Source organism: Dermacentor albipictus, chromosome 2, assembly GCF_038994185.2.
Source record: "Dermacentor albipictus isolate Rhodes 1998 colony chromosome 2, USDA_Dalb.pri_finalv2, whole genome shotgun sequence".
NCBI lineage: Eukaryota > Metazoa > Arthropoda > Arachnida > Ixodida > Ixodidae > Dermacentor > Dermacentor albipictus.
In genome coordinates this window covers 94,151,686-94,167,003 of record NC_091822.1, presented here as the reverse complement: position 1 = coordinate 94,167,003, position 15,318 = coordinate 94,151,686, and the positions used below count along the sequence as shown (strand labels likewise).

Sequence of the window (15,318 nt, the reverse complement as noted above, 5' to 3'; positions counted from 1 at the left end):
CACCTCTGTCCCTCCGGTTGGAAGCACTCTCAGAAAACACAGGGGTCCCTCTTTTACACAATGTCCTAATGCCTCCTACAAGGTTTCCACCGCCTTGGGAGTGGCAGACTATAAGATGTGACATCTCCTTCTTAGAAATATCGAAACAAGCACCTGAGGCTCACATACAATCGCATTTTCTAGAACTTAAAGAGAAGTATTCCTGTGACGAATATTACACTGATGCTTCAAAGTCTCCTGCTGGTGTTGCTTACGCAGCTCTCGGACCCTCATTTTCAACATCTGGGCCACTAAACCCACACACCAGTATCTTTACGGCAGAAGCATACGGTATACTTTCGGCGATTAAACACATAAGGCGCAGAAATGTCGCTAAGGCTGTTGTCTTTACAGACTCACTAAGTGTCGTGAGAGCCCTGATTAGCTTACGAAAGCATAAGAATCCCGTTTTGAAAGAGCTGTATAGTTTGTTGTGCTCCGCATATATCTGCAACCAAGTGATTATCCTATGCTGGGTACCTGGTCATAAAGGTATAAAAGGCAACGTAGCTGCTGACGAAAACGCTACGTCAGTGAGTTTTAGCGACACAGATGGAAACATCCCTATTCCTGCCACAGACCTAAAGCCCTTTCTGCGCCGTAAATTGAGGAAACATTGGCAAGCAGAGTGGGATACACAAACATTGAATAAGTTACATATTATAAAACCAAGATTGCGGAATTGGATAAGTGAAAAAACAGCACGGTACAAAGAAGTACTTCTTTGCCGATTAAGAATAGGACACACTTATAGCACTCACTCCTACCTCTTGACTGGCGGGGACCCTCCTACTTGTAGTAGGTGCGGCGATGGCCTGACAGTCATCCATGTTCTTATCCAGTGCCCTGCAATAGAAACGGAGAGGAAAAAGTATTTCCCTTCTGCATATCGCGAAAATATACCTCTCCACCCTGCATTTTTTCTTAGTGACGAACCGTTTTTCAAACTGCAAGCAGTCTTAGATTTTTTAGACGAAACTGACATCCTGAAAATCATTTGGCCAGGCAATTTTTAGCACGTGACTAACAGCCCTGCATTCAAGGGCTCTCTTAAAACTCTGGTGCCAGTGTTGTTTTATTGCACAATGTTTTAACGACCACCCATTGCCATAGCCCACATCACTGCCTAGTCACCGTCATTATTTTAGCAACTATATATTCTACGCCACTTACAGCTACAAATTTTAGGCCCTTTTACAGCCGTATCACATCTACCATGATGAGTTCATTGTGCATGTCATCCACAATACATCGTCAAAATTACCACCTGTCATGGCGCTCTTTGGCCAAACCTGGCCCTTGCGCCATTAAACACCACACATCATCAGAACATATCCAAGCCAACTAGAGGCTAACAGCTTCGCTCTAAAACAGATTAACCAGTACGATTAGCTCACGACCTGGAATGGCTGATGATGCTAAAGAACAGCCGCCACAGTGTGGCTGCACTGAGGAAAAAGAAGACGACGTGGCCCCGCGTGATATAGCGTCGCCATTTTGGCCTTCCGTTCGCTTCCCTGTAAATAAATTGGATATAGCATTAGGCTCCAGCTACACATAACATTAATTTGGTGGAGGTGGACGTTCCCCGTACCCGTCATGGAGCTTCGCAGCGGTCGCAACGACGACAATCCAACTTCGGCTCCTGCTGGCGGCACTTCAGCTACGCAACCGTCTCCGCCTGCAGCCCCGACCTACGTCGCCGTTTCGCCCCCCCCCCCCCCCCTGGGGATCCTGGTGTTTTCAACGGAGTCAGTAGTCCTGATGTTGACGACTGGATCCGCTTATACGAACGTGTCAGCACCAGTCACAGGTGGGATCCGACTATCATGCTGGCGAACGTTCTTTTCTACCTTGACGGAGCTCCACTTGCATGGTTCCAGACTCACGAAGAAGCGATCTCGAGCTGGGATCTCTTCAAAGAAAAGCTCCGCGGCCTCTTTGGCTATCCCTTTGTTCGCCAAGTCAATGCCAAGAAAGCCCTTGTCACACGTGTACAGACGTCGGCCGAGTCCTACATGTCGTACATTCTCGACGTCTTGGCCCTTCGTGCCAAGGCTGACCCGACCATGTCTGAGGACGATAAGGTTAATCACGTCCTCAAAGGCATTGCTGACGACGCCTTCAATTTACTGGTGTTTACGAACGTCACCAGCATCGATACGATCCTGAAGGAGTGCCGCCGTCTTGAGCATGCTAAAAGCCGCCGGGTATCCCAGCACATCACGCTACTTCCCAACACTGCTGCTACGTCAGCCTATGACGACTCTTCAATCAGCCGTCGCGATGTGACAACTTGACCCGCATCATTCGTCGCGAGGTCGAAGCGGCACAACCAGCGGCCTCTTCATTCCCGTCACCTGATCATTCTCCGGTGACAATCTGCTTGATCAAGGCCATCGTAATGTTAGATTTGAGCATCATTCAGGAAATGCAGTATTGCTAACAACTCTATCAAGGGAACAAGATTAATCTTTTATTTGGCCTGATGAAGCAGTGAGCGACCACGTTGAGAAGGACACTAATCAAGAACGCTAAAGCAGTCTAGACATTTTATTTTTCGAGACACGAGTTGCAGTTGTTTGGTGAAGAAAGGTTGGCTATAAGCATAATTAGGAACAAAGTTTTATTTGTTTGAATGTACAGCATTTGTACCACTACGTCGCGACAAATGGCAAAGAGTTCTTGAGGGTTGCGACTCTTTTTAGGCCGCAGATCATAGGCGCCAGTTCCTGCATTTCACGTCGGTTTCCTCCCTCGGCGTAAGTGAGCGAACGAGCACACGAACGAGCAAAGCGAACGATGAAAGAGCGAAAGCAGGGCGCTGTAGGTGATGAAATAGCCGATAGCGAAGAGAACGCGAATAGTAAAGCGGGGGAGTAGGGTATGGCGAAAGCGTCAGAGGACCGGCACGAGGTGGCACCAGAGTACAGCGTTGTCGTCAGTTCACAGATGGCATGCCGCGAGCGCATAAACCAACACCACAATGGAAACAAAGCGCTGCATGAATGGAGGTCTATCTGCGGCAGCTGCTGCGAACCGCACCCACGCGTCACCCACGTGCTGCTTCTAGCGATCTCCCGATTAGCGAGGCAGTGGCGCCACACTTTGCTCCGTTGCTAGTGTGCCGCACAGCATCTGTCCCGTTCGTGTCCCTTTGTGCTTTGTAATGAAGTTCTGTGCTAACACGGTATTAAATATGAATTGAACCAACGTTTTGCTCTTCGAACGAGGCATTGCCTGCGCCAGCCAATAAATCGCTGCTCGACCTTCGCATTAGGGAATGTCGTGATCATCGGTGAATATTTACAGCGAAGTTGTATATGACTAGGGTTCCGTGCATTTTTGCACGGAACCCAAGAAATATTATCTTGAATTACTCATATTAGCACATGAATGGCCGCGGAGCGCCTTAGTAGTCATGCTCCCGTAGCAAGAAAAAAAAATTTAATGGCTCATAGCTCCGTAAGGCAGAGACTACAAGTCCCAGCAAAGTAAAGCGAACAGTGCTTAAATGTTTTCTAATCACACATACAACATACAGAACAGCATGTACAAAACTGTTATCAATTGCTCATACCTCCGTGAGCAGTGGCTCATACCTCCGTAAGCAAGCAAAAAGTGCAATGATTCATAGTCCTGCAAGGTTCGTGGCTACTCACTTTGCGTGAATAAGATGCGATGACACTACCCCTGTTGTCGTTGTCGGTGATTTCAATGCAGATGTGTCGGTACCTAAAAGCGAGTGGGGTACGCGTTCCGTGTTGCAGACAAATCGCTTGCGATGCCACACTAATCTGTCCCAACCGACCACCCAGTGGTGTACGTGCATCTATTTTACATTATCAAAGAACGTGATTGCGGTTGCTAGTGAAATATTGACCGCCCATCAAGACAGTAAACGAGTTCGTACCTTTGTTCAAAATTATGTGTCACCTCCATGTCGTGTGCTGAACAGTTTCGCTCGTCAGCCACCTTCACAGAGTGGAATGGCTCATGATTTACAGCGAAGCTGCGTATGGCTGGGGTTCCGTGCACTTTTATTTACCAGATTTCTTTGAACTCAATTCAGCGTTTTCTTGCTTCAGGATGCAATGTGCTTTGTGGTCATCAGTGAAATACTCGCGCAAGAATTTCTCTTATGAATTTGACTAGCGACGGGACTATAGCGTATCTCCAACTGTATACCTAGAGCATACTCATTATTTCCTATATACTTGACACTTGTTTATCTTTTGCAAATTTTGAAGCAAGTCTTATTCCTGCGTTTCATGCTTTAAATTTATGCAGCAAGATAAACCTGTAGTTGGTAGTGTTATCCCAGCCCTCCCTCACATCATTTATTTTCAGCAGCTGCATTTGCGAGGTGCTTCTTCAAAGCGCTTGTTTCCTGTAAAGCCCCGTCGTCTTATAAACCTACCATATACCCGTACCTTGTGAGTATGCGATGTCGTTTCTTAGAAAACTATGAATTGAGCTTCGGTTACTATGGGTATTTCTCGGTGGTTTACATTGTTCGATGGTTTAAGCATATTGCATCTGGTTTAATCTTGTTGCGTCTATATATGTTCCGTTTTAATTGCGTACTGCGACAATTCTTTCAATCGATCGAGAGAAATTTAAGATCATATTTAGGAACAACCCTATTAGGGCAAGAGAATTCACTGACAAGTTTTTCGCTCACAGGCTAGCGCTGGTAAACGCCGCGCTATTGCAACCACACATGTGTGAATTGATCATGATGTTCGTGTAAAGAAATTATTAAAAGCTATGAAAATTCACTATTTGTTTCCAATATGCATCCTGTACTGTACCGAGAAAACGATTTTTATAAACAGTTTTATTGGTTCGAACATACCTATCACTTTCAGCATTCATTCTGATCAGACAATTCGACCCACCAATTCACTCAGTATTGTGTCGTTTCTTTGTCGCTTGGATTGCGTTTTTTTATTCTTTTTCATTTTATATTGAATTTCGTATTAACACAGAGGACTTGCTATTAATATTATTTAGTTTGTTGCCGTTAAATTACTGATACTGTTCTCTGCTAGTACGAGTTTTTTTTATCCGCTTGCATGCATACTCTGTATAAACTAAGTAGTGCTCTTCTTGTGGCGTTCTCTCGTGATATACATACGACAATGTAGTTTCTTTACCCCCCTCTTCTATGTCTTGTAATAAAGACAGCAGTATATGTAAAGAAAGGAAAACTGGCTATCCTTACGGGCCACCTAAACATTTCAGGTGAGAATAAAGAGATAGCTTCGCAGCCTATGACGACTGCGAGTCTGTGTCGACGCATTTGCCTTTCAGTTTCCTTTCCACATGGCCACAGATATTCACAACGAGGCCTAATAAAGCGTTGATCGGGGCCAATTGGAATTGCGCATCCAAAATGTGGCATGACAACAATTTGCACTATGTAGCATGTCCATGAAATTTCAACGTAATGTTCAAACTCAGCGCTTGAAAGCGTGAGCATTACGTGAAACTTTCAGTTTGTCACAACTCCGTCCAATATGCAGTTGGCATCCGTAGGCATGCTAGCCAATAGCATGAAAATTACGTGACAATGTATGCCTTTAGTTGATTTACACGTTAAGCGCTGTTTATGTGCCGGGATTTCGTGCATACGTCAGTCGGTGCAAATAACAGGCGTTTATAATATTATATGACGCTCTCGCTTGCTCTTGGCAGGACGGCGAGATTACATCCGAACACCGTACGTGGAGTGTATCCGAGGCGCTGACCAGGCGACTGCTCGGACTGGCTGAAGTGCTGGGTTCGCCAGAAGCGCTGGAGAATCCGGCCAGCAACGTTTCCGCTCTCCTCTTTCGCTCTTGCCTTGCCAGAGGTACAACCTAGGGCATTGGGTGCATATTTACCCGTTGTCATAATGAATAAATATAGAGCAGGAATTACAGCGCACAGCTATAAACTCAACTTGTTTTGTTTTTTTAATTATAGGGTTTAACGTGCCAAAACCACTTTCTGGTTATGAGGCATGGCGTAGTGGAGTACTCCGGAAATTTCGACTACCTGGGGTTCTTTAACGCGCACCTATATCTAAGTACACGGGTGTTTTCGTATTTCGCCCCCATCGAAATGCGGCCGCCGTGGCCGGGATTCGATCCCGCGACCTTGTGCTCAGCAGCCCAACACCGTAGCCACTGAGCAACCATGGCGGGTAAACTCAACTTGCTAACGAGAGTTTACTGCGTGCTAGATTTTATATGCGTGAGTGCCAGAATAAAAAAAAATGACACGCCATCCCGGCCCAGCGAAAGTGTATGTCCAGCGAAGCTGTTGAAAACCATCACTACAACTGCTGAAGGGGATACGCGATGCTTTATTGCTTCAGAGTAGTGATAGTAATGTTTAAAGTAATGATAGTAATCAGAATAAAGATAACTTTCGCAGCACGCCGCCGCTTGTCGTATTGCCATCTCTGTTCCTTTTGCTCGCCCCTTGTACTACGCTGCTACTCGGGAGTCCTAACTATGCGTTGCGTACCGATATCGGTGCTGCAACAACAACGAAATCAGTTGCTAGGCATATTCTCTTATATATTAAAGGCTATAGTGGCTACATTCCCCACGTCGCAAGCTGCCGACGCCGAAGCAGCCTGCGCAACAGTAGTCTTCACCTGCAAAAGCCTACAGGCTTACATACATATGACTTGTGCAACGCACCAACGTATTCGCTGGTGTCCGTGTGCCTTCCAGAGAGTACTACACAATCCGTGTCGCGGATACAATCTGATTACACACTTCAGGGAATGCATAGAACAGATAGAATAAGCGATAACATTCGATTAAGTTCCAAATCATGAAGGCGTGTCTTGCGCCGAGCGATAACTTCAATTTGTTAGCGCGTAAAGTGCAGTCTCCGAAAAAAAAGGATAAATAAGGACATGAGTCAATATACTCCACGCTGAAATACGCATACGCCTATCAAATTATTAAAATATCTGAAAGGAATTTCAGCTTTAAGCTGATTCGTAGATGTGTACACAGGCATAACGCTACGCATCCAGCTGTGCCACTGCTTTGCCTCAGAGCACGTGTGTGTTCGTACTGTATGCCCTCAGCGCAGGCAGCGTTAGGGGGCCACGGAGCTTTATGTAGCAGGCAAAAGCTACATCCTGCTGTCTTGTCGCCGGATTCAGCATATATATCTATATATATATATATATATATATATATATATATATATATATATATATATATATATATATATATAATCATTAAATTGGGCAACAGTAATTTTTTGATTGCGCATTTTCGTCTCCATTTATAACGTCATTATCCTAGTGCAAGTCTACACGTGCTGTAAAGACGGTTTTCTATGCATCCATGCCCACATGAACAGAAGCGCGCTTAGATATGGACTTTCAGGAAGCACAGCTTGAGTGCAAATGCATAGTATCTAGCACAGAGAAGCTTCTAAGACCACCAAGCCGATTTAAAAAAAATTCTGTCTAAACTGTAGCATCTCTCAAGCCAGTGCTTTGTGGTAACAATTAGCGCCGACCCTCCAAATATTTTTTCTTTGTGGCGCGAGATACATTGGTTCAAAATGTAGTGATGCGTACAGGCCTCTGCTCCTAGTTTTATGAGACCGCTTTTCCAGGCGCCACGCATAAGAGGTCTCGCAGACCCCCTTGCAAATTCAACCACTGTGCTGCTCACTCAATGTCTCATGGACGCTATAAATGCAAGGACATTATTCTGCAGAAGAATAGCGCAATACTCGATGCAGTAATGTAGGTATTTTTAACATTCCTCCCACGTGCTATTGATGAGCCATTTTCGTACTTCGCGTTCTGAGGCAACGTGGTTTGTGTTCGAACAGTGGGAGTCGCACAGCGTCAGAGCACCTGAGATTTTAGAGCTGCAAATGGCAGTCACCTAGCGAAGAGGTCAGGATGCAAAAAAAAAAAAAACTGTAGACGTGCGTAAAAGGGCAAAATAATGCACATTACACACCCACAGTTTCTGCGTGGAGTGAACGTGTCACCTTTCTCTAACTTTTCATGGAACGAGTCGGAATAGCATAAAAGCACTTCCTTTTTATCGTGACTAATCATTCCTTCCTTTCGCGATCGCCTTTCCCAAGAGCAGCGTAACAGACCAGTACATGCTATTGCTCAGGCTGACTTTTCATCCTTTCTGCAAATAAAATTTGTATCTCTCTCTAATTTGCTCTTTAGAAGAAATTTTCATTCGGGCACACTGAAGTTTACACATATCCTACGTAAAATATCCATATTATCTATACTTTCTGCTCTTTTCTTAGAGCTACAATTGAAAAAGATTTATTATAGTGAAGCTGTATATGTCTAGCCGATCTTTTCGTCCGTCTGTCACCTGCACGCCGAAAATTCCTCCGGCGCAACCGCATACACATGAGCGATAAAAAAATTGAAAGAGAGGCGCGCGATTGACTACGCCAGTAGTGACGTCGCTGCTCTAGTGACGCGCAACAGTACCTCTACGGCTTCGAAATGGGTAGGCCCCGCGTCATACGTACTCCTAAGGAGCAGGCAGCTTTCGATCAACAGCGCCACGAACAGAACCGGGAAGCACCTCGTCTACGCCATGCCGATGCTGCAACGCGGGCACTAGAACAGGCTTGTGCAGCTGAGCGCAAGCAAAGACTGCGTATCATGCATCCGGCAGACTACGAAGCCGTCGTTTAATGAACCGTGGTGATTAAAATAGTGATAAACAACGGGGCCGCTTCTTTCAGCTTTCTGGTTAACCATCTGCACGGAGTGCTTGGGAAGTGATTGTAGACTTAAATATTAGCCAGAAAAAGGGCTGTATAGCTGTGCGGTTGCACCAGCGGCAGTACAAGTGTTGCAAACTCTCGCTGAAATGAGACAGTTGTCGCTAAATGGAGACACTTGTCGCTAAAATGAGACAAACAAGTCATTAGGCTTCCTTAAATTCCCTGCAATGTAGCTAAAATAATCGCTGAAGGTTTAAAGCGCATTACAAATAAAGTATATGGTTTGAAACACTATGGTATGCCGGCGAATACGACGTATAATGCATTTACCAAAACATTTTACCTTCATCTAGCATCCTTGCAGGCGAGGAATAAACGGCGCATTTGCCAGGAAGGTGCTGAGGGCTACAAATGGACTATTATGTTTACAAAACAACAAATTATGACAACTGAACTGTGTTTACCTTCACATTATTATGTAAAAAATCCAGGAGGGTTCAAATGACCACGGATAAAGCCATTTTTTTCCGTCAGAAATAGAGTTCAACCAGCTTTGCCTGCAAACTTTTCATTATTCGACGATAGGAAAAGAACTAATTTCTGTGCCACACGCTTCAGCTTGTTCTCAACACGCCAACATAACTATCAGCCGAACCGTGCAGCAATTGAGGCCGCATACTTTTAGATTTTTAATAACTGCATTCTAGCGAATCGTTTCCAAAGCAACTCTTTCAAATCATGTCACTCATGCGTCGCCGAATTGTTCTGCCATGTCGCTAAAGAAAGTCGCTTGTAGCTGAGCAGAAATATTTGTCGCGAAATAGCGAAAAAATCAGAACGACCTCTCAGCCTTAAGGTGCAGTCGCTGAAACGCCAAATCTGAGCACTGCTCATAACTTTGCAAATGGACCTCAGCGGCGCTTGCTTCTTGCAGGACATCACCTTTCTGTGCAGGCCGGCATGCGACGGCTCTTGTCCTCCGTCGGCTTGTCCTCGTGGCCGTTTCGGGAGAACGAGTCTGTTGACGTGGCCGTCGCACTCATGGTGCAACTGCGAGATTTCGCTGCACCCTTCGTCGTGACGCTGTCCATCAGGGAGCCAGTCGGGAACTCGCGCACACGGACCATTTCTGTCAGTAACAGGCATTTGCAAGCTGTTGTATATGTAGTGTTGACTGCCGTTTGACAATCTAGCATAAGACAGCGGAAGTCTGCCGTGTTCTATATGTTGTCTGGAGGAAGCACCCAATACCCTATTTTAAACAGTACTTCTCACATTTCGCTTGTGTGGCTGTCAAAGGCAGTGGCACGTGGATGAAGTTGTTTTAAAAGTGTGGAGTCGTAGCTGGCTGCCGCCGTTCTTATCTAGTACAGCTCTGGACATGGCGTGCACTAATACAGTTAAGATTTACTTCTATGTTCAAAGTATGCCATAAGTTGAAGCCCACATCTGGTGTAATCATGTTCCGCTCAAGATAGCGCCTAACGTGAATACGATCAAAGAAGGCCTGTGGGCCCCTTGGGCAGGTTTACCTGAAGTGTAATCTTGAGGCTGTCTTGACCGAGTAAAGGGGCCTTGAAACACTTTTTGAACAAAGTAAGAAAACGTTGCGTATCTGTTAACGTGACTCCTGTGAACATGCGAGCCAAATATTATTGCACTGCATGCAGCAAGGAATATATAATCTTGTCTCAAAAGCAGCAAAAAATCGCTTGCTCTCGTTTACGCAATATCATCGGTAGCAGCTGGTCCCACGGTAGCTTACTGCTGATTTAGTGATCGCGAGAACATTCTCAGTGATACAATGACTGCTCATTTGAGTTCATGAACGAAGATTATATAAGTCTGCCACCTCAAAAACACAGAAATATGATTTCATCTCTGCACTGCTAGTCTAAACACCACGGTTGCGCGCTGCCGCGACTGCTGCACGTGACCTCCCAGATGCCACGGTTCCCGCGAGGCGTCTCACGTTGAACCTTTGGGCGGCGTCAGTGGTGCATTCCTCCCTTGCGTCCCCCTGCTGTCTTGCATGTGCACGATGCCTGTTAGAAAAGTATGCAAGCGTTGGCCGAATAAAAAAAAAAATCGGCATAACTGGAGCGTTGGAAACCTAATCGCCCTCAAAGTAGTCTCCTTGGGACTCCACACACTTCTCCCAGCGGTGCTGCCATTGTTGTACGCATTCCGAAAAGGCCTCTTTCGGAATGGAGCTTAGCTCAGCTGTCGTTCCAGCCATAATGTCACCTGTTGTCTGAAATCTCGCTGCTTTCAATGGCCTCTTTATTTTGGGAAACAGCCAGAAGACGTAGGAGGCCATATCAGGAGAGTAAAGAGTCTGTTGAACTACAGGAGTCTGGTTTTTCGCCAAAAAGTCTGCATCAAGTGCGAGGAATGTGTAGGGGCATTGTCGTGATGGATCCGCCAATTTACTGTTGGCCACAACTCCGGTCTGTTGCGCCGTAGAGCATCACGTAAGCGACGGAGGACATGTCTGTTATACTCTTTGATGATTTTCTGATCCGGTGGTGCGTCCTCATGGTCTACCACACCGCGGGAGTCAAAGCAGTCAGCATCACTTTGACGTTGCTGCGCACTTGGCGGGCCTTCTTTGGTCTTGGTGACGTGGAATTCTTCCACTGTGACGACTGGGATTTGGTTTCCGGGTCGTACCCGTACAGCCAAGACGCGTCACCAGTGATTATGGTGTTCATGATGACGGGGTCACTGTTTGTAGAATCCAGCATGTCCTGCGAGACTTCAACACGAAGTTGCTTTTGCTCCAGCGTGAGCAGCTTCGGCACGAATTTCGCCGCAACTCTCTTCATGGCCAAATCCGCTCATAATAGAACGTGCAGAAAAAGTGCCTCTTCCGCAATTTTTTGGATAGCCACACCATGGTCCCGCATCGCCACAGCGTTCACTTCGGCACTGACCTGGTCATTTCGGCATGTTGATGGCCGACAGGAGCGTGCCACGCTTTCCACCGATGTGCGGGCGTCTTTAAACCGGTTGTACCACTCCTTAATCCGTGTGCTGCTCATTACATCGTCACCGAAAGCCGTTTGAAACTCCCGAATGTTTTCGACTTGGCTGTCGCCCAGTTTCTGGAAAACTTTTATGCAGCAGCGCTGCTCCAGTCGCTCTGCCATTTTCCCCGCAAAAAAAAAAAAAAAAATACGACGAAAGCATTGCGCACTACCTCACTAAAACGCTGCGTCCGAGCGATTGAAGCTATCGGTAGGCGGCAAAAAATTCGCGCATGCGCACGAATGTTCACGGTCGGCTGATGCATGCGCGCTAGTTTCATATATATCAGGGGTTCAAAAAAACAGTAAGGTCGGATACTTTTCTAACAGACGTCGTAGTTTCCAGTACGTTAGTGGAAATGAAATGAGAAAGAACGCCGCGTAGGATAAGTCTGTCTGACTTCGCTAGTGCTTCTAGGATTTAAAGAAATTTTGAGACAACCGATTTGAGAGGTGAGGTAATTTATTTGTGATGTAATCTTGTGATAAGTTACAAAGGTGTTTCGGGGCACTTTAAGGCGCATTTCTGAATACGCGAGCTAGTTGAGCAGTTTGCGGTACAAAATATAGCGCGCTCGACGCCATTCTTGTACAGCGTCTACAAAAAGCAAAGCTGTTCGTGCACAGTCGGTGAAAACTGGTCACTCTCTTCAGATACGCAGCACTTGGAGATGATGATCAACTTCTTGCATGGCTCTTGTGTGCATTGACTCCAGTTTTGAGAGAGGAGTGCTGGTATACTTCCTGCCGTATGCAGCAAGCATGCTTTCGAATGTGGTCCCAGAGCAGCGAAATTTCGCCGATCGTACACGAACACGACCCGGGATACTCCTTGTGGCACACTTTGCTAAAAAGGCCTAGTTTCTACCACTGTGCTCTTGTATTACTCCGTTTCCATCTGCACTTTTCCTATCCTTCTTACACGATAGAATACACTACAATTTTCAGTATTGCAAGTGATGTAAAGGAGTTTTGCGAAACCGATATTTATAGTTACTTGGTGCGAAAACGCATGTTCACTTCACTTCGAGCTCAAATCTCGCAAATATAACATTGGCTGATCCCAATATTTAACAGGAGACTAGTCTGAGCGCATTCTCAACTCTTCTCTGGGGTGCCTCGCATAATGACTTTCTATTACAACGCAGCTGGAGCCGCCCGATCTGTTGCTCAGCCCAGCGTCTTGGATGCTGGCCGTTGGTCCAGATGAGGGCATCGAGGAGGTCAAGCAGCATCACCAGAAGGCGTACGAGAAATACGCTCTGGCAGTCTTCCGCGAGCTGCTGCCGGACGCCTTCTCGAGTGTTCCTCTGTCCAAGCTCGCCACGCAGCTCTACGTCTTCGAGCAGGCCCTGGCCGCCCACATTCCCCGGCGTTCGACCTCCGTGGAACACCTGGAGGCACAACTGCGTCTCCTGCAAGACAGCGAGGACGTGGTAACGCGTGTTTACACTTTCTGGACAACGTTATAAGTTGTCGGCTTGCTTAAGTCTTGCGCAGTGCCTGCGCGCGGAACAACTCGTATACCTGAAGGCAATCATACTGTATTTCTCTTCGTTGAGCATAAAACACAGTTCTTCCTCCTGCGGCGGTTTCATCCCAAGGTCACCAGAAGACTATATGTATAGGGCAATCGCCTTTTTAAATAAACTGGCCACGAGAAGTGAAGACGGGACTGCGATGAGAACTTGCAGAATGGCGTACTAGAAACATGAAAGGTCCTATTAGCGAAAATTTTTTCTCCGGAATAGGTACCCTATCCAAGTGGGAAGAAGAAGACGTGCCTCCATCCAATATCAACGCAAAGCTTGACTCGCTCTGCCGATAGCTGGTGTCTTTCGAGATGGTGCCTCATGCTACCTCGCCGTTCGTACTCGTCGTGTCCTTGAAGGAACGCACTACCAATAAAATAAACCTATTATCAATTGCTGTAGGCGCTAGGCTTTATTAGATGTATTGATAACTTCTAGGAAAGTAGGCATGCCGCTCTAGTGAGCCAAATCTGAGTGAACTCATATTTAATGGTGTAAGCATATGTACTGGCTGACTGAGCTATCAAGAATCGCGTTTTTGAAAAAGACGGACCATTCTACGCAAAAATAACCAGTGAATATTGTTCGTAGTCCAGCACAGTAGCCGCCAGCGTTTTATTTTTGTTGTTATTCAATTAAGTACTTTATTGCAATAAGCTAATTCTGTAGAACTTGAAGGAACTTGAAGGAACGAAGACCTTGAAGGAATTGAGTCTGTCAAAAGTAACCGGGCAAAAAGTACGTAGTTGAAAACATGCGAGCTTTATGTTTATTTTAGCAAATACTCCATTGTCCGCGCGCCATTCAGATCTGTGAATAAAGTTTACCTAATTCGAATTAATTAACAAATTCAATGGAATCAATAAAAAGATTACCGGCGGCTGCACTACTCGACTCTAAACTATGTGCAGTTGGTTATCTTCGCGTTGAATTGCCTGTTTTTTCTTGTTTTCTTTTTCTGTGTTTTTACGCGATGCATGATAGCTGGAACACTGCGTACGTTGGCTTTCGATCAACAGTCCTTACCATGACCTCCGCCTCTGCGAAGTTCGTGATCTAGTTGTTAACAAGGACGTCAGTGCAAATGATTCTTAACACTCATGTATGTCCTCGTTTGTAAGCGTCATTCCAGCCAAAACGTGCATAGTTCCTTCGTGCGATGGTTCATGCTGGGGCCCAAGCCGCTTCCACTTACCTGATATGAGCGGACATCTCCTTTGTGCAGGCGCAGTGGAGTGGCATACTTGGTGGCGTGTTTGGAAGCTTAGGACAGTCGACCCTAGAGCTGGTCCCGGTGGTGGTCTTTAGCCGCTACTACCTGGCATTCCTCAATGACCTGCTGCTGAAAAGGTACGAACGCGCAATACATTATATACTGGCTCTTAATTATGCTTTTGTAGTTTTTCTTGCGCAGTCCCCAATCGGTGGGGTGAAAATCAGCCTTGCAGGTGCGACAGACTGTACAATCGCATTCCTGTTTTATTATGTCCGATGAGCCCGTCCGCCTTGAAGTGAAATCATACCGCAAATTTTCTGCAAATTTATTAGAGTTCCGTTTATGAATATTTACGGGAAACCAAAACGTTTACCGAGGGCCCAATGCATTGCGGCGAATGCATTGCCTATGTCCAGCGTAGCATACGCTTTGGGTAACCTTTCGGAACGTTACGCAAGTGAAACGTAGCGTAAGTGAAGCGTTCCACCAAACAAAGAAAAAAAAGCCCATGTCCCAAAGCCCTCAACCAATTCAGCTCGTTCACCGTTGACTGTATCTCGGTGACGGAAATCATGTCATAGAAATGTAACTTCGATCTCTGTTTTTTCTAAGTGACACTTCACACACATATAAAGGTCCATACAGTGGCAGGTGACAGATAATGCGACGGCTGGCTATCACTCGCTTCGCTGCACATTTTTCAGCGAGGAAGCGGCTGCGATTGCTGTATGTCCTGGTCTGCCAATAAGGAACCGTATGTAAAGCC

General features: G+C 46.0%; 1 protein-coding gene across 10 annotated transcripts in view; it reads left to right on the top strand.

The window, feature by feature from the left end:
• Positions 1-15,318, top strand: part of LOC135902695 (membrane metallo-endopeptidase-like 1) — a 360,170-nt gene that overhangs the window by 273,597 nt on the left and 71,255 nt on the right. For all 10 annotated transcript variants that reach the window (XM_065432911.2, XM_065432907.2, XM_065432905.2 and 7 more), the window contains 4 exons: positions 5,740-5,896; positions 9,710-9,906; positions 12,953-13,240; positions 14,562-14,686. In XM_065432911.2, the coding sequence (XP_065288983.1) occupies positions 5,740-5,896; positions 9,710-9,906; positions 12,953-13,240; positions 14,562-14,686 (767 nt within the window). The remainder of the gene's footprint in view (positions 1-5,739; positions 5,897-9,709; positions 9,907-12,952; positions 13,241-14,561; positions 14,687-15,318) is intronic.